The sequence below is a fragment of the Pezoporus occidentalis genome, unplaced genomic scaffold (genome assembly GCF_034315485.1).
Source record: "Pezoporus occidentalis ecotype Australia unplaced genomic scaffold, CSIRO_AGI_Poc_V1 ctg282, whole genome shotgun sequence".
In the NCBI taxonomy this organism is placed as follows: domain Eukaryota; kingdom Metazoa; phylum Chordata; class Aves; order Psittaciformes; family Psittacidae; genus Pezoporus; species Pezoporus occidentalis.
The window spans coordinates 320,246-344,389 of NW_026914741.1; the positions used below are offsets into that span (position 1 = coordinate 320,246).

General features: G+C 48.8%; 1 protein-coding gene across 4 annotated transcripts in view; it reads right to left on the minus strand.

Annotated features, from left to right (window-relative positions):
- Nucleotides 1-10,919: 10,919 nt before the first annotated feature.
- LOC134167285 (mucosa-associated lymphoid tissue lymphoma translocation protein 1-like) overlaps nt 10,920-24,144 on the minus strand; it is a 28,331-nt gene continuing 15,106 nt past the window's right edge. For 2 of the 4 annotated variants that reach the window (XM_062625788.1, XM_062625787.1), the window contains exons 9-14: nt 21,647-21,721; nt 20,941-21,068; nt 20,572-20,703; nt 20,281-20,432; nt 13,623-13,748; nt 10,920-12,135 (exon numbers count right to left, since the gene is read on the minus strand). In XM_062625788.1, coding sequence (XP_062481772.1) covers nt 11,773-12,135; nt 13,623-13,748; nt 20,281-20,432; nt 20,572-20,703; nt 20,941-21,068; nt 21,647-21,721 — 976 coding nt within the window. In that variant the 3' untranslated portion in view covers nt 10,920-11,772. The remainder of the gene's footprint in view (nt 12,136-13,622; nt 13,749-20,280; nt 20,433-20,571; nt 20,704-20,940; nt 21,069-21,646; nt 21,722-24,144) is intronic. The other 2 variants (XM_062625791.1, XM_062625792.1) reach the window with 2 other exon arrangements.

Below are 24,144 nucleotides of genomic sequence, written 5' to 3' on the forward strand. Positions count from 1 at the left end.
TGTTATGGTGGGTGCCCCACTGCTGCACAGGAGCTGTGACCATACAACACTTGGGTAAGTATCTCCTGTTTTTTATCTCTGGTAGGGAATGTATTCTGTGCTGAAACATTCTGGAAAGCCAGAGCTGAAAACTCTCACTTGTCTCTTCCATCTGTTTATTTTTACCACTTAATAACACATCTGTCTCGTCAACTATTCCTGACACCCTGGCAAGAAAATCTAACTCAGTGAAGACAGCTTTATCAGAGAGACTTTAGCTCTTCATCATTGTGTGACACCACGTCAGTTCTTCTCATGTGTATGAAGTCTGGTCTATGATTTCAAAGAGTGTCTTTCATCTCTTTGAGGAGCTGATATGACCAATATACTTGAAATTGTTGATTATTTTGCAAAAGGTTATCCAAACTGTGAAGATAAGAAGCAACTTCAAGCACTTCAAGGATTCTCATTTGTTTTGTGATACGCTTCTCTTTTCACTGCCATATGATGTCATAGACTAATTTCAAGTGATTAGTAGCAATGGCAAAACAGTCATTGAAATAATCTTTGATAGGGGAGAGAACTCTGGGACCATATGAAAAGGCCATGCTATCAATAATTTCTCACCATTAATAAGATCCTAGTCTGCAGACTTCACCATGACACCAAACCAGCTTCTGTCTTTGCTTTTCAAAGAGGTATCACAGTATCACAGTATGCCAGAGATTGGAAGGGACCTCAAAAGATCATCTAGTCCAATCCCCCTGCCGGAGCAGGAACACCTAGATAATGTTACACAGGAATGTGTCCAGGCGGGTTTGAATGTCTCCAGGGAAGGAGACTCCACAACCTCCCTGGGCAGCCTGTTCCAGTGTTCCATCACCCTCACTGAGAAGAAGTTTCTTCTCAAGTTTAAGTGGAACCTCTTGTGTTCCAGTTTGTACCCATTACCCCTTGTCCTATCATTGTTTGCCACTGAGTAGAGCCTGGCTCCATCCTCGTGACATTCCCCCTTTATATATTTATAGACACTAATAAGGTCACCCCTCAGTCTCCTCCAAACTATAGAGACCCAGCTCCCTCAGTCTTTCCTCATAAGGGAGATGCTCCACTCCCTTAATCATCTTTGTTGCCCTTCGCTGGACTCTCTCCAGCAGCTCCCTGTCCTTCTTGAACTGAGGGGCCCAGAACTGGACACAATATTCCAGATGGGGTCTCACCAGGGCAGAGTAGAGGGGAAGGAGGACCTCTCTCGACCTACTAACCACCCCCCTTCTAATACACCCCAGGATGCCATTGGCCTTCTTGGCCACAAGGGCACACTTGGCTCATGGTCATCCTGTCGTCCACTAGGACCCCCAGGTCCCTCTCCCCTACACTGCTCTCTAACAGGTCATTTCCCAACCTATACTGGAACCTGGGGTTGTTCCTGCCCAGATGCAGGACTCTACACTTCCCCTTGTTATATTTCATCCCGTTATTCCCTGCCCAACTCTCCAGCCTGTCCAGGTCTCGCTGGATGGCAGCACAGCCTTCTGGCATGTCAGCCACTCCTCCCAGCTTAGTGTCATCAGCAAACTTGCTGATAGTACACTCAATTCCCTCATCTAAATCATTGATGAATATATTAAATAATACCGGTCCCAGTACTGACCCTTGAGGCACCCCACTAGTTACAGGCCTCCAACTAGACTCAGCCCCATAGACTACAACTCTCTGGCTTCTCTCCTTCAGCCAGTTCGCAGTCCACCTCACTACCTGGTCATCCAGTCCATACTTCCTCAATTGAGCTGTGAGGATGCTGTGGGAGACTGTGTCAAATGCTTTGCTGAAGTCAAGGTAGACCACATCCACCGCTCTGCCATCATCCATCCACCGTGTTATTTCCTCATAAAAGGCTATGAGATTGGTCAAGCATGATTTCCCCTTGGTGAAGCCATGTTGACTGCCCCTCATAACCCTCTTATCCTTGATATGCCTTAAGATGGCACCAAGGACAAGGTGTTCCATCACTTTCCCAGGGGTGGAGGTGAGGCTGACCGGTCTATAGTTACCCGGGTCCTCCTTCTTGCCCTTTTTGAAGACTGGGGTGACATTTGCTTTCCTCCAGTCCTCAGGCACCTCTCCCGTTTCCCAAGACTTGGTAAAGATGATGGAGAGCGGTCTAGCAATGACTTCCGCCAGTTCCCTCAGCACCCGCAGGTGCATCCCATCTGGACCCATGGATTTATGGATGTCCAGATTGCTCAACTGGTCTCTAACCCATTCCTCATCGACTAAGGCAAACCGTTCCGTCGACCTGACTTCATCTAAGGTCTCCGGGGTACAGGGCTCTTCAGGACCGCCTGCAGCAGAGTAGACAGAGACAAAGAAGGCATTCAGTAACTCTGCCATCTCTGTATCTTCTGTCTCCAGGGCACCCATCCCGTTCATCAGTGGGCCTACATTGCCTCTGGTGTTAGTTTTGTCTGCCATGTATTTGAAAAAGCTCTTTTTGCTGTCCTTGACCCTTCTTGCCAGGTTTAATTCTAAGGAGGCCTTAGTCCTCCTAGCTGCCTTCCTACATCCTCTAGCAGCAGCCTTATATTCCTCCCAAGTGGCCAGCCCCTCCTTCCATGACCTGTAAACTCTCCTCTTCCACTTGAGCATACCCAGCAATTCCCTATTTAGCCACGCAGGTCTCTTGGCCCTCTTCCTTGACTTCCTACGTGTTGGGATGCTCTGATCTTGAGCTCAGAAAAAGCAATCCTTGAATGCCAACCAACTATCTTGGGCCTCTTTACCTTCAAGCAGCCTTGCCCATGGGATTTCCCCTAGCAATTGCTTGAAAAGGCCAAAGTTTGCCCTGCTAAAGTCCAGGGTTGCAATTCTACTTGCTATTCTACTGGTCCTACCACACAAGATCCTGAATTCCACCATCTCGTGGTCGCTGCAACCAAGGCAGCCCTCAACCCTTACTGCTTTGACCAGACCCTCCTTGTTAGTGAGGATGAGATCCAGCAGCGCTCCTCTCCTGGTTGGCTCATCCACCATTTGCAGGAGGAAGTTATCATCCATACACTGGAGGAACCTCCTGGACTGCGGCTGGGTTGCTGAGTGGTCCTTCCAGCAAACATCAGGGAAGTTAAAATCCCCCACGACGACCACGGCCTGTGACTGTGAGGCCGCTCTCAGCTGCCTGTAGAAGGCCTCGTCAACTTCCTCACCCTGATCTGGGGGTCTGTAACAGACACCTACAACAGTATCGCCCCTGCCAGCCCGCCCCTTAATTCTCACCCACAGACTCTCAACTCGCTCGTCATCTGTCCCTGGACAGAACTCGGTGCATTGCAGCTGCTCCCGCACATAAAGAGCAACCCCACCACCCCTCCTGGCTGGTCTGTCTTTCCTAAAAAGGACATAGCCCTCCATGACTATATTCCAGTCATGTGAGCTGTCCCACCACGTCTCTGTAATTGCCACCAGATCACAGTCTCCTGACTTAACACAGGTTTCCAACTCCTCCTGCTTATTTCCCATGCTGCGCGCATTGGTGTACAGACATTCCAGGGAGCGAGCTGAGCACACTGATTTCACCCTAGGATTATAGGAGGCCTCCCAGTCTTCATTAATTCTGGAGTGCTGCCCCACTGGGGCAAGCCCAGCTACAACCCCATCCCCCTTCGAATCTAGTTTAAAGCTCTCCAAATGAGCCCTGCTAACTCGTGCCCCAGTATCCTTTTGCCTCTGTGAGACAAACCTTTCCCACATGACATTGTCCAGACTGGTGCCCTATAAAACCAGCCGTTATCAAAGAATCCAAAGCCCACTCTCTGCAGAGGTGTAGCTTGCCTGAGTGCATGTCAGTGGTGCTTATCTACTGTTTAATATGAACAATCTCAGGTTTATTGCCTTTGTAGTGAATGGTTTCACTCACCCCTTTTATTCAGAACTACCCTCCTAGTTTTATTACTAAGCAATCTGCTGTTGGGGAGGCCTGGAAGAACTGAATGTGAACCATCTCACAGAACTGTTTTACCGCCTTTCCCTTATTTTCTAGGCCTGCCATAAATTTGGAACCAGCTGAGCTGAGCCAATGTCCTTGTCTACTCTTTGGACAGGGAGCAGTGATATTTCACTGAAAGAGTCTTGCATCTCCCAGTTTGCTGTTCAGAATCGCTCCGAACACATCTACTCTTTTGGGCATGTATTCTGGTAGCAAAATCACAGAAGCGTTGGTTGGAAGGGACCTAATCCAACCTCCTGTTTGAAGCAGGATGACTGCCAACGTTAGGAGAGAGGACAGCAGTGGGTGTCTCCATGTGCAAAGCATGATGGATAAAGGCCATCTGTGACACACCGCCTTTGATAGCACTGCCTGGATTTAGCAATTCAGGACCTCCTTACTAGTCCTGAGCCTGGTATCTTATAGAATCATAGAATTACAGACTGGTTTGAGTTGGAAAGGACCATAAGATCATTTGGTTCCAACCGCCTTCCATGGGCATGGACACCTCCCGCTAGACCATGTTGTCCAAGGCCCTGTCCAACCTGGCCTTGAAATATTCAGTTACTGTATGGTGTATGGTCTTGTTATGCTCACAGGGAGCAGACAACCTGGTGTTTCACAAGCAATCCTCAGCTAATGACCTAATGAGTGCATTTTAGAAAAAAAAGCAATTCCTCTCTGAGGTCAAAAGATCACCCTATCCAGTCATTGCCTACAGGAAAGGTAGCATAACTGCTAAAGAACATGACAACCTGCCCTTTAGGAAGTTCCTTCCTTCCCTTGGAAGGAATGAGGAATGGCCACCTAATGCCTTCAGGATCTCTTCTGCATGTATGAGAAGCTACCAGGGAGGGAGGAACAAACCAGCATTATTAAGTCTTGGAGTCTCCCTGTATGTCCCTCTGTATTTTCTACTATGCTGCACACGTCTTTCCATACGAGGCCACCCTGGCCCAGGCCAACTGGGTTGGCATATGAGGAAGCTCTACAGACCCTGCTGTCCTGGGAAGAAAAGAAAGGAAACTCTTAAGGTTGCAAAGTTTCAAATGCTTCTGTGGTTGGAAAGGCCAGAAAACAGCCTGAGGCTGGCCCATGACACAGAACATTCAGCTCACCACTTTGGCAGCCATATGCAACAGCAAACAGCAGCTTTAGTGGGAGGTGTCAAACTAGCATAGCTAGTAGACAGCACCACTAGCTCTCCACTGTAATGCAAAGTAGGAAATGATCTGGCAAGTTCTGTAGTAGTGGTTATAGAAAATCTCTACCAAGTGTAAAGTGAAGAGAACCTACCAGTTTCTAAAGAGTAAATTCCAATTCACTCTTGTGTGAGGGAGATTTATTCCAAAAAGCTGGAGGCAGCTGAGCTAGTAAGTGAAGTGGCTCAATGTTCCCCCATACATTCCCCAGAAACTACTCCTTCAGTGAAATTATGCTTTAGCCAGTGCCCCATGTGTGCTGTCACTTTGCTGCGGCAGAGACATTTTGTGACCCCATCTAGGGCTTTCCCTAAGTTCTCTCAAGGAAAGGAGACACCTCTGGGATGCTTCCTCAGCCCCAACAGCAACCAGACTTGTGCAGTAGGCAGCGTAACCCCGAGAAAGCAAACGACGAGCTACTGCTTTGCACAGAGGAGGCATTTTCAGCTCTGTTGAGGCCACTCCACTAAAAATACAAAGCATCCAACAGTCTTATCCACACAACACTTACCACTCTATAAGATAACGCTTATTACCTTCACTTCAGGCTGACACCATACATGCCACTCACTTTTCTGTAACCTCCCCAGGTTATAGCACATCTTGCTAATCATCTTGGTCAGTTGGGCTAATCCCACTATAGGCACGTCACCAAATACCTGAGTGACACTGTTTTTGCTAGATAAGCAGCAGAACTCAATGGCTGCTAGTACAGCTGGGATGACAGTTTGTTGTGTCTGAACTCACTAATATGACTATGGTGAGAGATGATGGAGATGATGGAGGCACTTGCCCCTCTGTTCCACACTCTAGATAGGCAAGGAAGAAAATAAGTCTTCCCACTATAGAGGATGGAAATGTTCACAGGTACCCACCAGTAGGCCCCAGCCCTTCTGTTCTGTATCAGCACCTTTGTTGAGTCCAATAGGAGACAGCTGTTGCCCAGAGCCAGCAGGGATGGCTCAGTGTCTAGTGAGGGGCTGTACAAACCAAGAAACATCCCATCTTCTGCCCTGCCTCCATGCTACTTCTTGCATACTTGGGAACAGCACACAGCAGCAATGCCTCAATGGTGTCTGAAACATTCACAGTGACATGCAGATGCCTCAGCTACCCAAAGGTGCCAGGAAGATCCTCATGGCATGGCAACATGCTTTGGTGTCATCTACCTCCATAGCTGTGTCCCTCTCTGGCCTGAGACATGAACTCATTGCTTCTGCTGCCTTCTTATCCCTAACTTGCTAGTTTACTCGTGTGACTGATTCTTCAGATGCAGAAAGACCTGCCTTATGCTTTCTCTCTCTGGTTGAGCCTGGTGAGTGGCTGATCCAAGACCAATCTCCCATTTCCTTGCTTTGGTCATAAAAAAGCCAACTGAGAACAAATCTTAATGGATCTGCTGCCAACAGAAGGGTGCCAGGCTTGGGTGTATATGCCAGTGCACATGCAACATGCTTCTTGACTGCATGCTGGGCCAGTGATTTTCCAGTATCTAAATAAAACCCAGGCAGAACTGGCATATCCCTGCCTTGTTTTCTCATGCCTTTTGGGCAGGCTTGCCTTGTTTTGTCAGGAAACTGCCAAATACCAACAAAAGAGCTGAAAACTTCATCCAACCAAACTCTGTAGAAGAGCACAACAGGCTGTTGAGCAAGGTCCTTCCCTTCAGTACATCTGTGTTAGCAGAGAAGAAAAAAAGGGCAGCCATCTGAAAATAAAATGATCTTGGTGTTGCTGTTTTCATCAGAGATTAATGAATGTTTTAAAGCTTTGGTTCACTTGGTGCTTCTCAAAGAAAACATAGGAAAAGCAACTGTATTGCCTGCATAAATGCTCCTAAATGCTGTTTGTAGCCTCTGGGCAGAGAGTGGCACAGAAACAGTGGGAAGTGAAGCGTAATGGCTGTGGCTATGAATGGATAAATGAAGGTATGGAGGCAGAGAAGGAATGTAAATTAGAGCTGATTTCTTGGTGCCACTTTGCCTGCAGTTATGCATCTACTGAAGGAGTCCCAGCATTTAACGGGTCTTGTAGCCCTTCTCGCGGAATCACACTAAGTAATGGTCTGGTTTTCTTATTAAAGGCAGTATGAAGACTAGGCATTGTCCAGCCATAGGATCTTTGCAGGCTATGTCCCTGCAAAGAAATGCAATGGAATAGCATCAAATTTCCAGGAGTTTATATTTGGAGTTATCACATGCTACTTCCATGTATGAAAAGGCATGGAAATGTACTCAAAATCAATAGGGAGGGAGGGATAACCTGAAATGACACAGCAGGGTGGGCACGATATACGCTGTCATATGGGAAAGGGAAACAGTGAGAAGAATGGCTGCTTGCTGCAGGTCAGTGTCATGGCAGAGAACAAGCAACTGATGTGGCAGGAAGAGGTGAGGTCAGATCACATAGATGTGAGGGTTAAACAGCCTTGTCCAGGAGTCAGGATGGATGGAAGGAGCAGCAATGACAAGAGGAATTAAACATTGAGTGGGCAGAGGCTGTTGGGACTACTTGGCCACAGGCATGCTGTAAGCAGAGTATGAAATGATGGTGCATTGCATGGAGATGGGTGCTCCCTCCTTCCTACTCTTCAGGCTGGCCACAAGGAGCTTATGGCCCCCAAGGACTATGGATGGAGATCAGGAAGGATGTGATCAAGAGAAGCACAGTTATCTTGGATCAGTTGCCCAGCCTCGATACTGGGATATGAAAGCATATATTCAACTGAAAATTGACTGGCACTAAACAGTTATACCACCATGGGGGAGTTCAGATTTCACATGTAAGGGGGATGAAGGCAGACATAGTTTCACCCCCTCCTACAATGAATCCAGCTGGCAGTAGGGCACCAGGCTGCCATGGCCAGAAGCCTGGGATTCAAACTCCACTTTTACAATTCAGCTTTGCAAGTGCTTGTGCTCTTGGTTATAACCAGCTGAGGTGCACTGAAACGTGGTGGTAGCCCTGGGCTTGGCTACAGGGTCTCCTTGGAGGAGCAGAAGAGCTGGTGACAGGGACAAGTCCTATGGTTGGCACTGGGACAGAAGGACCCAGCCACCCAAAAGCCAGCCCCACTGTCATGGGTTCAGCAGTAGCAGTCATTTTTCTCCTTCTTGGTAGCTGGTGCAGTGCAGTGTTTTGACTTTTGGCCTGGGAACAGAGCCGATAACAATGACGTTTTGGTTTGGCCAAGGACTTTGTGAGCCTCATGCTCTGCCAGGGAGGAGGGGAAGCCGGGAGGAAGCAGAGACAGGACACCTGACCCAAGCTAGCCAAAGAGGTATTCCATACCACAGCACGTCATGCCCAGGAGGTAACTGGGAGTTAGCCGGAAGGGGCTGGTTGACTGCGGGGCTTGGAGGAGGTATTGGTTGGTGCTTGGTCAGGCTGGGGGGGCGAGTTATTGGTTGGCTGGTGGTGAGGTGATGTATTCTCTTCCCTTGTTATTTCCTTTATCATCATTATCATTGGTGGTAGCAGTAGGGATTTGTGTTGTACCTTAGTTACTAAACTGTTCTTATCTCAACCTGTGGGAGTTGCATTCTTTTGATTCTCCTCTCCGTCCCTCCGGGAGTAGGGGAGGGAAAGAAGGGGGGGAGAGAGTGAACGAGTTGCCTGACTGGGTTTAAACCATGACACCCACTTTACAAAGGAGATGGATAATTCACAGTAAGTCCTGACATTTTAGCTACACGTTTCACGTGACATTATTTCATCCTATCTCATGTCACTTGATCCACCTTCTGAATCCCAACTTCAATATGCAGTTACCTAAAAAAAGAAACATACAAGAGCCTTATGTTTTTGAACCCGATAGGTCAACAAGAACCCAGAACTCAGTAATAACACAGCAGGTCAATATTAAAGTCAAACCCTGGCAATTACATAGATTAGAGGATAAAATGAAGACAGTTCACTTGGAGCTGCATGAAACTTTTCTGCATCCAAAAACACCAGCAGTGTTTTATTCAGAAAAAAATAAAACAGCCTCACTTTGAATGAGATTAACATTCACACAAGGTGACATTTGCCATGATTAGATGAGACAGAAACACATTCTGCCCCAACAGTATAGAAGGGTGTATACAATCCTCATAGGGACAATGAGACTCACAGCTCCTAAATGCCTGCCCAGATATTCTCACTGACCTGTCTTAAGTTTCTACTGGTGTTGAGCTGATCTCTGGTTCTCCCTTCTATTAGTTCATCATTTTCTAGTTTAGCTTCTCCCTCAGACCATCTTATTTAAAATACATTCTGTCAATTATTCATTGTTTTTACATTTTCTCGTAGGAGACTTTCTAGACTTCAGCCAGATGGGGCCCCTTTTCTTACCCTTGGCTCTACTCACTGTGAAGAGAGTAAAAGACTCCCCTGTTCTCTTCAGACAGGTTTCCAGCACTTGCAGGAGGGTTCATCTGGAAGCAACATTTCCTATTTTTTCATGATGCAACTGACACCATAGGTAGAGATTCAAGTATCTTCATTGCTGAAGAACCACAACTTACAAAATGCTCTCAACACCACCCTTTTATACCAAGATAGAAGACAGGGCTTGGATGCTCTCATCACCCCACCATCCTTGACCTCTCAAGAAGTCTTCAAGTCTTTCTTTCAGAGAACAACAGCCAGAAAGAAGAGAACTCAGTCTCTAAGCCAGCACCCTGCCAGATCACAGAAGCATTAGGGTTGGAAGAGACTTCTGGAGATCTAGTCCAACTCTCAGATCAGTTCATTAGCACCTTCTCCAGTCCAGAGTGAACTGTCCTCTGAGAATCATAGACTCATAGAATAGTTTGGGGTGGAAAGGATCATTCCACACCCCCTAAAATGGGCAGGGAACACTAGACCATGTTGCCCAAGGCTCTGTCCAACCTGGCCTTGAACACTGCCAGGGATTTACACATATTTACCACTTCTTTGGGCAACCCGGTGCCAGGGCCTCACCACCCTAACAGGGAAGAACTTCTGCCTTGTATCCAACCTGAACTTCCCCTGTTTCAGTTTAAACCCATCCCCCCCCTTGTCCCATCACTACAGTTCCTGATGAAGAGTCCCTCTCCAGCACCCTTGTAGCCCCCTTCAGACACTGGAAGCTGCTCTGAGGTCTCCACGCAGCTTCTCTTCTCCAGGCTGAACAGCCACAGTGTTCTCAGTCTGCCTCCATCTGGGAGGTGCTCCAGCCCCTGATCATCCCCATAGCTCCAACAGCTCCATGTCCTTCTTATGTTGAGGACACCAGAACTGCACACAGTGCTGCAAGTGGGGTCTCATGAGAGCAGAGTCAGGGGGCAGTATCACCTCCTTTGACCTGCTGGTCACACTTCTATTGATGCAGCCCAGGACACAGTTGATTTCTGGGCTCAAGCATACACTGAAGCTGGCTCACATTCAGTTTCTCATAAACCAACACCCACAAGTCCTTCTCTGCAGGCCTGCTCCGAATGACTTCTCCACCCAACCTGTAGCTGTGCCTGGGATGGAGGTGATGGGGTCATTGGTCTCTGTTGAACTATTTGATAATCCTCCCAGGCCCTTGCTGAGCAATCACCTGGCCCTATGGTGTAACCTTTATCAAACAAATATTAGAGAAGCAGGCAGAGAGGGGACTGTGCTCACCTGGGTTGTCCTTTGGGCCCTGCTCACCAGTGGGTCTCTCTGGACAGCTGGCTCTCCACAAAAGGCAGTGCATGATGTTGCCCACAGTGAATGCACAGACGGGCACTTAGAAAAAAAAAATCTTGCACTAATAATAACTTTTTTGAGGTTCTTCTTCCTCCACCCTGTTTTTAACATCTCTCGCATGGAGGAAATTCTGCATCTGAGAGGAACTCAGGACTGCACAGGACTTAACACCCTTTAACGCCCCTGTGTACCATGCTAGGAAGGGACACATACCTGCCTAGTGGCTGCTACTGGTGGAAAACCAGCCTCCGTTAACACACACTTGACAGAATATCTGACCTTCCTTTTCCTGGAAAGCAATTGTCTTGCCCCAAGTATAAATACATTATTGAGAAATACATAAATGCATAACTTAAAACCTGCTTTGGCACAAGCAGGACTTGCAAGAAAAGAAAACCACACTGCAACCCCAAGGGAGAGCTTATATGTTCACATAATTCCATCTGCTTCCCTTGCTCAAGCCTTGTGACCCCTGCATGAGTGCGATGAGAGCCGGCAGCTGTAGTTGGGTTTTGAGGCTGCATCACTACTCTCCACAGGTTTGTAGTGTTTATGGGTTCCTCATAATGTTTAATGCTGTCATGCTGGCTTTCAGGCAATGCACAATTCACAGAATGCATCAGGCAGTGCCCTTTAAGCTACATGCTGTTCCTGGCAATGGTGGGGTGGCCCTGTCCTCTGCTAAATGTGACAACAACTCCTTGCTGATCCCCACCTCTCCCATGGGATGGAGTTATTTCCAGTGGGCTTCACATGCCACAGCACGCAGATGCAAGAATCCTTTCCAAGAAAGCAGCCTTGGCCTCATTTGGACAGGGCGGTTGCCAAGACTGGAATTCTCCCTCTGATGTATTTAGCACTCAAATAACTGTTATCTCTATTAAAAATAGTTCCTAAGGTTGGGCACGTCAGCCCATGGGGTCAGGGGCAGTCCTGCCTTGGGCCAGCCCGCAGCAATGCTGAGCAGAGGTCACTCAGGTCACTCTCATCATTCTCCTCTGGCTCACTGCTGGAGTTGGAGGGGTTGCTGCTGGGCAAGCTGTGGCCAAAGCCTGTCCTCATTGATGCTTGTCCCTTCAGATCCATGCTCAGTGCCACTGCGTCCCGGAGGCACACACCACCTGCACAGGCAGGAGTTCTCCAGTAGTTTGGCTGGGAGTAATCCATCTGGCTGAAAAACTGCCCTAGCAGACATCTCTGGAGGGTTGTCTGCAGGCTTTCACAAATCCTCTGCTTTGTGCTCAGCTGGGTGTAACACAAATCCAACTGCAGGACCACGTCTGTCTGGAAGGTGAGAGCAAATGTCGCAATGTGAATTGGAGACTAAGACTTGAAGCAGAGGTTTTTTGCTTTTGCTATTGTCAACAGAAATGCCAGACTTGGCTGGCTGGTCTGCAGGCTCACAGCCCCATGCTGTGGCATGATGGAGCAATGCTACTGTCAGAGAAAACGAGCTGTTACATGTATTCATGATATCTGTGGGACTCGGACACGGTTCCTTGATTTCAGAACTTCTCCTGAAATCAAGCCACCTCACTGGACATCTCATCAGCCCTATCAGGGCACTGTCACTGAGAGCATCACCTCTGAGACTCTGGCACAGGAAGCAGAATTAGAGGGGGACTGCACCCATGCAAAGAATGGCACAACATCTGTCTTGACCATGGCACAGGACTACTGCGCATGCAAGAGGAAAGCATGCAAGGGAAGGGACAGAACCACTTAAACACATATTGCACAGTAAAAGCCAACGGTTTTAAACAGCAGCACTCTGCAGGGATCTGTTTGCAGCTTAGGACTATTTTAGATTTTTATAAAGATGAAGAAATCAGAAAATAACCATATTCATGGCAGCCAAACCCCTGGCCATGAACCCGAGCATGGGGCTGTACCTCAGATGCCTGACTGTATAAAGCAGGGAGATGTATAATAGAGCAAGAAGATTTTGGAAGGCAATGCATGGTCCAGGTCTCCCATCTGCACTTAAAAGCAATGCTGAATGCTTGGGAAGGGTTCAGAAAAGAGCTCCAGGAACAATCAAGGACTGTAAGAGCTGCCATATACCAAGGCACGTCACGCACTCAGCAAATGGAGCTCATTGTAGGCAGATCGAGGCAGCAGCTCAAGAGCAATGTTTGGTGGGAGTCTGCATGGAGCAGAGCAGATGAGCAGCTGGCAAGATCCACTGCCTGGGTGCTAGAGGGAAAAAGAAATCAGATGAGAAACTAGGTGTTCGCTGCTATTTGAGGAGAGAGAATCTGCTGGAAGAGACAAGCCAGGGGTCTAGCAATTCCGCCTCTCTCATGGGCTTTAAATAGTTTGAGGGTCTTCTGAAGTGTGTGAAACAGGCATAGCCTAGGTCATGCTTGGTATTGTCACCCTGATAGCAGGGGGTAATCCCTCCCACTGTTTGAGATCCTGGCCAGCCTGTGAGCAAGCACACAGCCTAGTGAGATATCCTTCATCCGAAAGATTTGGGCTAGTCTTATCTCCCCATGTTTGATACAGGTAAAGAACAGCCTCCATGGCTAGGCAGCACAGAAAAACAGAGCAAACCAAGAGAAAGAAGATGGGGTTTGTGCCTTGAAGATGAACAAGCCCCTGTAACATTGATCTGGATGTTGCACTAACAGAGGCATGCCAGGTATTGTCCACGCAGAGTCACAAGACACACAGAGGGGCACATCCAGCTCGAGTTAGTGGGGATGGGGAGTACAAGTTATGTGAGGGTGCAGGAGAACCACAGATATTTGCACCTGGCAGCTCTCTACCTGAATTTTCTGTAGTCCACAGAGCTGGAAGACACAGTCCAGCTCCTCCTGCTTGTACACAGAGGAGAGCAGAGACTTGACTTGGTCCCACTGGCTCTCTTTCGGGATGGCCACACTGTCCATCTCCTGTGTCAGGAAAATAAGAAGAAACATAAGGAAGTTTCAGCATCAGCCTGGACATGGCTCAACTGCCCATCAAACATGCTGCTTCTCTGCACAAAGCGGTGCCCAGTGGTTGGCCTGTGCCCGTGGCACTTTGGCTGGTGGAAATGTTGTACATGCTGGTGGAAGTACTACAGAGTGCAAGAAACAGAAATGCAGAGCTTTTACACACACACCTTGTGTATATCAGTGGGAAGACCTAGCTAAATGTCCCATGAGTCATTTACTGGGAAAACTGTGGTAATAATAGGATTTCCGGCAGCAACAGCCACTGTCATAATTGAAGGAGGGAGAAAGTATTCCAAAGACATAGCTGGAGAAGCAGAGTTGTAGTGGGTGCTGAGTTAGCCCCCTACCAGCTACAGAACTGTCAATTCTTGGGGAATTACTCAAAATCATTCAAAACAGCCTCATCTCTATGGGATACTCTTCAGTAATGATCATATATTAGAGCTGCTAATAGCACAAGAAGGGACAAGGGAATCAGGGCCTTATGAAATAGCATCTTGCTTTGGATTTGAGCACTCCAGGATGGGTGACAGCCCACAGTCTACCAGTCCTTTCCATAGGACAGCACTTACCTCTGCCAGCTGGCTCTGGCAACTAACACGGTGTGAACCTGCTGCCCTGACTTGGCCAGCACTAGGATGTCCTGGCATGGCTTTGGGTGTAGGAGCAGAGCAGCCCGGTAAGGCTCCCTGCAGCCACAGACAATGCCAGTGGTGTGCAAGGAGGGTCTGACCGTTGCAAAATGTTCTTGCTATTGTCAGGAGAAGTTGCACTGGGCATGATGATGAAGGAGGCCGTTAGAACGCTGCGGGGGCAGAGGTCAGAGGAGCCTTTATAGACCCTCCCGGAACTGCTGCCTGCAAGCGGCCACAGCTTTTTCTTTTCTTTTTTTTTTGCTAAGAGAATATTGAGGTAGAGAGTAAAATGTTGGATCCCAAATGCTGGCTAGGATCTGCAGCATCAGGGTCCTTCCCTGCTTGAAAGGCTGGCTGAACAGGAGTAAACATCATTGCTGATCAAAATTGCACTGGAGGCAGGCTGAGGAAATACCATTTATCTCTGTACAAAGGAAAGCCAAATCCCATCTCCGCACCTGGCAACTCATTAATGGAAATATAAACTGGAGGGAGCTTAGGGAAGATCAGGGCGGTGAACGGAGCTGGCAGAAAGGGAGACAGGTATGCCAGTGAGAGGAGAACACAGCTCACATGGGGATGGAGCAGCTCTCCTTGCCAGGAAGCCTCATTGTTCCTTCCACCAGCCTGAACTGTGCCTGAAATAGGAGCATTGCAACTTCTGCAAGTGACCACTGCCCTCTCCTTCCCTGTCTTGTTGCATCGGGCACCTGGCTCCCAGCTAGCTTGATGCCATCACCACTATGCTGAGCCCAACAGCCAGGTTAAACTAAACCAGGAGACCAGAGAGAGGCACAAACCAGAACCACCTGGATGCCACTACTGCAGGGCTTTGGCAGGAAGACTGCAAAAACGAGTAGAGTGGCCCTGCTGCATCTAGCTAGATCCATTCTCCAGCACATGCTTCAGGAGAGATGGGATGTACATGCTGCCAGCCTTGCCCACATGAACCTACCATGCCAGCCTCCTGCCATGGAAAAATCAGTGACTTTCTGAACCACAGGTGCTGTCTGTGCTTTCAATAGCTTTTATGGACTCCTATGAAGGTGACAAAGTTATTTTTGAACCCTGCTAGACTTGTAATACCCATGACAACCTAATTACTAGAAAGAGAATCATGGCCAGAAGCCCTCCTCATAGTCACCCCACTATTATTCCCCTCTCATCCCCATCCATGATGATGCTGTAAGCACCCTCCTCCAGCCTTCTCTGTAGTTGCCTCACTGCTGTTCCCCATGTGTCTTGATTTCTGCAGTCCTGACTTCCCCTGGGGTATCACCATTCCTGTGACCTCTCCAAGAGTGGCTCCTCCAGGGATTCATCAGCCTGTCAGAGCCACATTCCCTTTGTCTCCTTGCAGGCACAGATGCTAAGTGCCTGCTTTTGCAGTTGTGTTAGCAGCCTTTGCAGACACTGAATCTTCAGTGACTAACATTGCAGTTGGGTTTCAACTAGCAGGACAGGAGTGCTCAGATCTGTGCTAATGCACTGTCCTCTTCTAGACATCTGCTTATTGCTCTGCAATTTTGAGCCCCTTGAGGTTGGACCACCCTTTTTTTTTTCAGCCTAAGAAATGCCTGGTGTACCACAGACATGACTAGCATAGATAGAACAATATCCCATCCCAAGTTAAACCAGGAAAAGCCAAGCAGCATCAGGAAGTTTAGATGCTCTGAACCACACAGCCTCCCTGGGTGGGATGAATTCAGTCCCAAGCACTGAGCATCCAAAAATACCCTGACCCATTTAGCAGTGGGCCCATACTTTCTTTTGCTTTCCCTTTGCTGCTGATGTACTTGTAGAAGCTGTTCTTGTTGCCACCAGATTCAGCTCCAGATGGGCTGTGGCTTCCCTAACCCCACGCCTATGTGCTAGGCCACGTCTCTATAGTCCTCCTCCACCACCTGCCCTTGCTTCCATCCCTTGTACACCTCCTTTTCATGTGTGAGCTCAGTTAGAGCCCCCTGCGAGGCCACACAGGCCTCCTGCCACCTTTGGCTGACTTCTTGCTCATCACATGGGCTTTTAAAGTTCACCAGCTCTCCTTGACCTCCTGCCTCTGGAGGGCCATGTCACACAGAAACACCTTCAAGACATTCACCTGGGCAAGGAGTAACCTAATCTTGAGGGATCAATTAAAGCCCTGACATATGAGGTTCAAAGCAGGTGCCAGTAACTCATTATCCACAAGTATCTGCCCCTCTACCATATTCCCAGCCTCAGTAGCCTCCTGTGCTTTCAGAATCTAATTGCATGCAGGTAGGTCTTCTCTTCCATTAGTCTCCTTTATCATTTCTGGCTGTGTAGGAGTTAGGAAATGGAGAAAAAGATTTTTTTAATTAATTATTTAGCCAATTCATAATTATTTATAAAAATTCCCCCCCCGGGTGGAATGTGTTCTTTAATGAAGAGAATTCCCAGGAATTTTGGCTGGCCCAGAGTTTCACGTATTCTAAATGGGAAAGCATAACTGGAGAGGCCATTAGGTCAAACAGCTCCAGATCAAGTGACTTAAAAATGAGCAGATCCAACATAAAAGTTTAAAAAATAAGCATTTAAACAGTACAGAGCAAAGAAATGGGAACATCTTGGCTCAGCATTATTCCTTTGTATGTATGTCCTAGAGCAGCCTCTCTCCCTGAAGACAGTGCTTGTCAAGTAAAAATGCAGGCCAGGCAAGACACAGGATGGGACAGAACACTGCCATTGGGCAACTAAAGAAAATAGACCAATTCTATAAGCTCTCATCATCATTATCTCTGACAAGCCCTACAGCAAGCCCAGGCTCTCTGCTTAACTCACTTTGATAAGCAGAATGTGGCAAATGGTGGGAAAACTACCATTTCTTGAAACAAAGAGCTCCCTTGGTTCATTGCCAGGGATTACAACATATACCTCAGATCTAGCCTTGTTTTGTTTGTCTTCAGCCTCAGCTCCTGCATCTCAGCCTTGCAAGTGTGGCACAGACAGCCCCCCAGCTCCCCTTAGCATCTAACAGGAGGCTGGCACAGTGAGAATGCAGACAGCTTGCCCAGATCCTGACAGGAGCAGGTGCCCTCCTGCAGATGCCCGTGCATCTCCCTGTGGTCCCACTGGACAGTGGGTGTCCTTGCTGGACAGTTGGTGTCCTTGCTGTGGATGTCTAACGGGGGGCAGCTGAATTGCAATTCACTACAACGGGAGGATGTGCTGCCACGTCAGCAGACACCACTGGAGGTCAGTGTGAGCCAGCACCGCTGAAGAGGAATGGGGATCTGTGAGGGACTGAACTGAAATCAGATTCCACCGTCCACTGTCTCTAAGGTTGGTATGAGAAGCTGACATGGGATTCCATCGACCATTGCCTCAGAGCTGGGTGGGAAGAGTTGACCCCAATGTCCATTACCTGAGAGATGGGTGGGAAGAGCTGAGATAAGATTCTTCTGTTCATTATCTTGAGGATTGGTGCGAGGAATTGCTGCCCATTATCCCAAGAAATGCTGCAGACACTTGAAGAGCTGGCTGCAAGGCCAGCGAAACTGGTTCACCAGGAATATTACATTAAGAATAGACATACTACCCCCAACTCATAATAAAAGGGGGAAAAGGTAATCGCCAGGAAAGACACCACCATGAGGACACCCTCCACTGGGACATCCTCCATGAGGACAACTCCACAAGGACACCCCCATCAGGACACCTTCATGAGGACATCCACCTCTGATGACTACTATGGATTCTTGGGGACACTGCTCTCATACCGACTACGGATGACGGAGGACTCCTACCACTTCTGATACCAACTACGGACCCCCGCTGGACCCACAGTGGAGACTCTCTCTCCCTCTGCACCCTGAATTCTTGCTTCATTTCCATCTTTTTTCCTGTCTGACCCATCACTATCTCCTTTTTTTTAACAGTAATTTCCTTTGTTATAATAATTGTATTTTTGTAATAAACCAACTGATCAGTTGTGGTACTTGACCTTGTTTGTGTCTTAATTTCACTCTTGGGATCACAAATGAAACAGGTCCAACACTGGGGTCTTCTCCAGTCAGACCCTGACATGATCCTACTGCCATGGCTATATCGGGGTCCCTTTTTGGTCTCTCCAATCCCTCTTACAATCACAGAATCAACAAGGTTGGAAAAGACCTTTAGGATCATCAAGTCCAACCGTTCCCCAGCACTGCCAAGGCCACCACTAAACCACATCACTAAGGGCCATGTCTACACAGTTTGTGAACACTTGCAGGGACGGTGACTGCAGCCCTGCCCTGGGCAGCCTGTTCCAATGCCTGAGCACCCTCTGGGGAAGGAATTGTTCCTCAGCTCCATCTAAACCTGCCCTGGTGCAGCTTGAGGCCATTTCCTCTGGTCCTATTACTCATTACTTGGGAGAACAGACTAACCCTACCTCAGTACAACCTCCTTTCAGGCAGTTTTAGAGAGTGATAAGGTCTCCCTTGAGCCTTCTCTTCTCCAGACTGAACCCCCCCTGGTCCCTCAGCTGTTCCTCATCACACTTGTGCTTCAGGTCCTGCTCCTCCAGCCCTTCAATGTCTCTCATATAGTGAGGGGCTCAGAACTGAACACAGGATTTGAGGCGTGGCCTCACCAGTGCCCAGTGCAGGGGCACAACCACTGCCCTGGCCCTGCTGCCGCACTGGTGTTGATACAGGCCAGGATGCTGCTGGCTTCTTGGCTGCCTGGGCACAAGCTGCTCATGTTCAGCTCTGTCAGTCATCACCTCCAGCTCATTTTCAATCAAGCATCTTTCCAGCCAGGCCTGGACCATGTCTTGAGACAGCTCTGAATGCAAGACCAAGCAGCGGGGTGCCCCTTTCCCAGCTATTGCTGATGTGGTGTGGATGCACACAAACACATGCAGACACAAGTTCACACACACACACATGGTTTTCATGCATGGTTAAGGAGCTCACAGCAGGAAACGATGCTCTGGCTCCTTAATGGGCAGGCTCAGGCTCCAAACCTGCTGGACACACTGCGCTGAATCAGTGACCACAAAGTACTTAGGGGCAATGCCCCTCCATGAGAAACAAGGTCCAAAAAATCCACCACAGTCACACTATGCTTCAGCAAAAGGACTACAGAAAAGGAGAAAGATGGTTAGCAAAAAGGAGCAACAAATTAAATCCTTAGAGGTGGCATGGATATCACCAGAAAAGCCATACTGGATACATGGTCTGTTAGGAAAGGTGTGAGAAGGGGTGCAAGGAAGCTGGTACAGCTCAAGAGGGAAGAAATATATCGTTGCATTAAGATGTATTAGCACAGTGGGCTAAGAAGGCATGATTCAGAAGAAAAGAGAAGTTGTGGCTGCCCCATCCCTGGCAGTGTTCAAGGCCAGGCTGAACGGGGCTTAGCGCAAGCTGCTCTAGTGGAAGGTGTCCCTGCCTGTGGCAGGGGGTTGGAACTGGAGGAGCTTTAAGGTCTCTTCCAACCCAAACCACTCTGTGGTGCTATGATACAAAAAGCCAGATCTGCTTCCAAACACAGAAAACAGAAAGCCTCTTCACCTCAGTCAGATTAAATGCAGTAATTTAATTGGGCAGATCAGAAACCAGTCCAAGGGTAACTGGTTAAAGGCATCAAAACTGCCACAAAATCCTTCTTCTGATGCATTAAGAACAAGGCAGACAGTCTGCAGGGTACTGATGCATGGAAGGAGCACTCAAAAAGGTGTTTGCAGTTAGGATTATTTGCATCAGAGGTAGCAGAGGAGGGGATTTGTTCCCATGGGGGTTCAGCCTTTCCCAGCCCTCAGAACCCCTTGGGCTCACCCTTGCCACCCTCCCAACTCCACTCTGGGGAAAGGAGCCCGTTGGGAATGCAGGGAAGGGAGGACTCACAGTGGGTCGGCAGAGCAGGAGGCGGGTATCTGCGATGTGGGCCGGGGAGTGCTGCAACTTGGCACACACATAGATTAGGTTGGAGAAGAGTCGGTGGAAGCGCAGCTGCACCCGTGCCCCGCAGGGGAAGGTCACCAGTTTGCTCAGCAGCTCTGGAAGGGAAAGACAAGAGGGGACTTGGAGCATCCTGCCAACAACTCCATGAAGATCAGTGTCCCTGAGGGGCACAGAGACCCCAAACCCTCTCCTCACCCCCACCTGGTAGCCCTCCCTGCATCGTGCATGGCTCACCATGGCTGTGCCCCCAGCGCTCGGCCTGGGCTCTCAAGGGACAGATCGGATCCGTCAGGGACCGGGCTTCCTTCAAAGTATGCTTGATCTCCATCACCTGCTTCCCAGTAACCAAGGGATCCTGGCCAACATCTGGGGGAGAGAGTTTGGAGGTGCAAAGGTCACTCCATGTTCCTTATTTATCTCATTAGCTTTCATACCTTACGTTAACGTCTTCGTACTGCTGCCAGTTTACTAAAAGCTCACATGGGACATGGTCTGCGGTTTGGTTTTTAAGGAGGGATGACTGGCTGGCTGGCTGGGATGGGGGAGCTGCTATCAATTCTCATCCGTGCTAATGAAGCAAGTGGTTTCTAGCTCATCCCTTACCTTCTAGCACATCCTCCAGCATGTGTGTAACCTTCTTCTCTTGCAGAATATGTTTCTTCAGGTATTTCATGAAGATCCCAGAGCTGAACTCCCCATCCTGCAACTCATAGGCTTCTGCATCTTCGCTCCTGGAAGAGTAAGGAATTGTCCTCACATTTCTGCAAGGGGTGTGAAGCCGTGGGGTGAGGCAGGGCTTGCTGACTCCATCCAGACTCTGTCAGCTGAGTCCAGCTTGGCTTCTCAAGCAATGACACAAAGTGCTTGGTTTTGGCCCAGGAGAGGGTGGGAAGCATGCAGAGAACAGTAAAGATTCTTTTGCCAACCTAGGGGAGTGTCAGTAGTTGAAAAGCCAGGAGAACTGGCATTAGAGCAGTGAGCAACACTGATCATCTCAGGAGGCTTCAGGTGATGATGTGCCTTGGGCATCAGGCATCAGGCTCAGGACAGATGACAGGAGCTGATGCCACTTTCATGCATAACTTGTAACTGATGCACAGGCTGCCACTAGTGATGATAGGAAGAAGGACAGAATTGCCTGAACAGCAAATGCTAGAGGTGGAGGGTGAGAGACAGAGGAAACATCAGAAAAGCCCTCTCATGTCTCCAAAGCCACCATGCACAAAAGGATGCAAGAAGATATGGCTGTGCCAGCACTTGGTCCTATGTCGTGGCATGGGCTTGCCAAACCACATTTGCCACTACTTACGTGGCGTATCCATAAACAGTATTGCCCCAGGGCTCCAGTGGCTGTACCTGTGAAAGGGCACACTCGGAGTTGTACCTGGAAGAGCAGGCAAAGGACATCCATCAGCATGTGCCTGGAGGGGACAAAACGCCTAAGCTCCACCAAGTCCATCTCCTACAGATGGCAGTAAGATCAACCCACAAAGAACACAACCACGGGGAAGTGAGTAGATAGGGCTAGCTTTGATCTGTCTGCACTGGTGAGCTGCTCCCTGCCTGGCAAGCAAGCCTGGGCTGTGGGTACAACCATGCCTCCTCCTTCCTGAGGCTGGACTGTAACAAGCCCAGGCAGCACAACAGTGCACGGGTTCACTGTTGCCCAAGGGACGACTGCCCATAAAGAAGTCAGAGGTGTGCACATTGCATGGCTACAGCTCAACCACCTGTCCCGGGGGTCTGGGGTGTCTCACAGTTCCCTTCCAGACCATGCACACACCTTCTGCCCCAGAAAACCAGAACACGCTACAGCTGATGCACCTCTAGATCTCACTGAGAGATGGGATCAGGATGCACACCCAGGTCTCAGAACCCAAACCTGGTTCCAGAACCCTTGTCTAGATGCAGCTCAGTGAGCTCAGACCCTGTTATTTCCAAAATGAGGTATATCTCTAAGGTGGTTCTGGTTTCCACCAAAAGAGATATTATGGTTGCACATAACAGACAAGCCTTGCCCATCTGACTGCAGCCAGACTGAACAGAACAGGGACTGGCTGCCTCCAGTTTACATAAGTGACTTGGAACTGTTCTCAGTCACACGGGGATAAGAGCCAAGCACAGAGGTGGCATTATTCTCTGTTATTCAATTCCAGCACAGTTTCTCAGGGCTGAAGCTGGCATGCTAAGGAGAGCAGAAGGGATGGTTGTGTTGCCAGCAGCCAGCACATAACCAGTTCTGGTGGTGCAGTCTGGTGATGTTTAATGGCAACATTCATCTGGCTTGTGTTAGTTCCTTAAAGATGACCAGAAGAGAAAATGTGGGAAAGGAGATATGCTTCTAAATATGAACACTGAGCAGACAGATTTATCTGCTCCTAAATGAAGAAATCCGGGATTCCAGGTCCAAGGAGAAATATGACATGGGATCCCACAATAAGTCTAGCACCTGTTGTCCCCATGTTGGGGACATCTACCCAAAGCTGCAGACAAGAGCTGATGCAAACCTATTGCGACGGCACCAGCAGGCATCCATGGCTCCAGCAAGGCCAGCTAGTGCCTGCAGCAGAAATGCTGGCTGTGATCCTGTCCAGCAGAAAGCGAGCTTCAGCAGTGGCATTTCCAGAGTGTGACCTGACAGCGGAGAAGGTGGCAGCATCCCTCCTGTTCCAAAACCAGTCTAAGTTACACTGTGCATCCCAGGCAATCTGTTTCTCATCTGCATCCCAGTTAGGAGATTGTGTCCTCCTTCTGTCCTAAGTGGCATATGCTAGAAATTCTCATAAATTGGGCAATTCCTGGAAGAGGCAATCGCATTCACCCAGAATCAGCATATAAATGTATGAGGCTACACACAGGCTCCGTGTTCCTCACGCCTTCTCTGCTGAAGCTGAACATCTGCTACAACTTGGCAAAGAGGGATGTGTTTCTCACGGCCTTAGCATTTCTGATGCCAACATATGGGATGAAGAGATATTCCGGGTGAGATCCTCTTAGCACAGACACAGCTCCTCCCAGTTCATGCATGGCTGAGCGGACTGTCAACAGACTTGCAGCACCAGTCCAACCAAAAGGGCATTGGGAAAGAAGGCCCCAGGAGCCTTGTTTTACAGAGCAGTGTCAACACATGGAGCTCTGAAATCCAAATGCTTTGCTGAGCTGAAACAGGAACTTCCCAAGACAAATGAGCTTAGGAGAGAGCTTTTACAGCAATCCCCACAAGCCTGGTGATAACGCCTACTGCACTGGGTGCTGTGCCTGCTGTGCGGAAGGGGAGGAAAGAAGTATGAAGCTTAGGTGAGGAAAAACAGCCTCACAACAATGCCTAAATATCACAGTGGTTCTCATGCTGCATCCTTTTCCCGACATGTCATTAAGGCTCCACTGAGCACAGAAACCACTGGCAATGCCAAGAAAAGAGACATCAGCTCAAAAGCTATTTCATAGATGGTCGCTGTTTGTGTTAGCAAGCCCTGTGCAGACTCCATGTCACCACACTACCTCTCCATCACACACTGCACTCACATGAGCTACAGAGGCATACTAGCCGAGCTCCACCAGTGCATCCATGAAAGCCAAGTGCTCCTACTTGGCTGCAAGACATCCCCTGCCTGGTGTCATGCTGGGGAGAGCAGCAAGTTGCTGCCACGTGTGCCACAGAGGCACTTGATAGTGCAGGGAAGCAACATGTTGTCAGGAGCAGTGGTGAGCAAGAAGGAAGAAAGGGGATGCTTCACTGTGGGGCATTCAGGGGCAGGTATCAAAGAACATCAAGCTCCAGTTACACTGGCAACTCCGAGCTGTGGC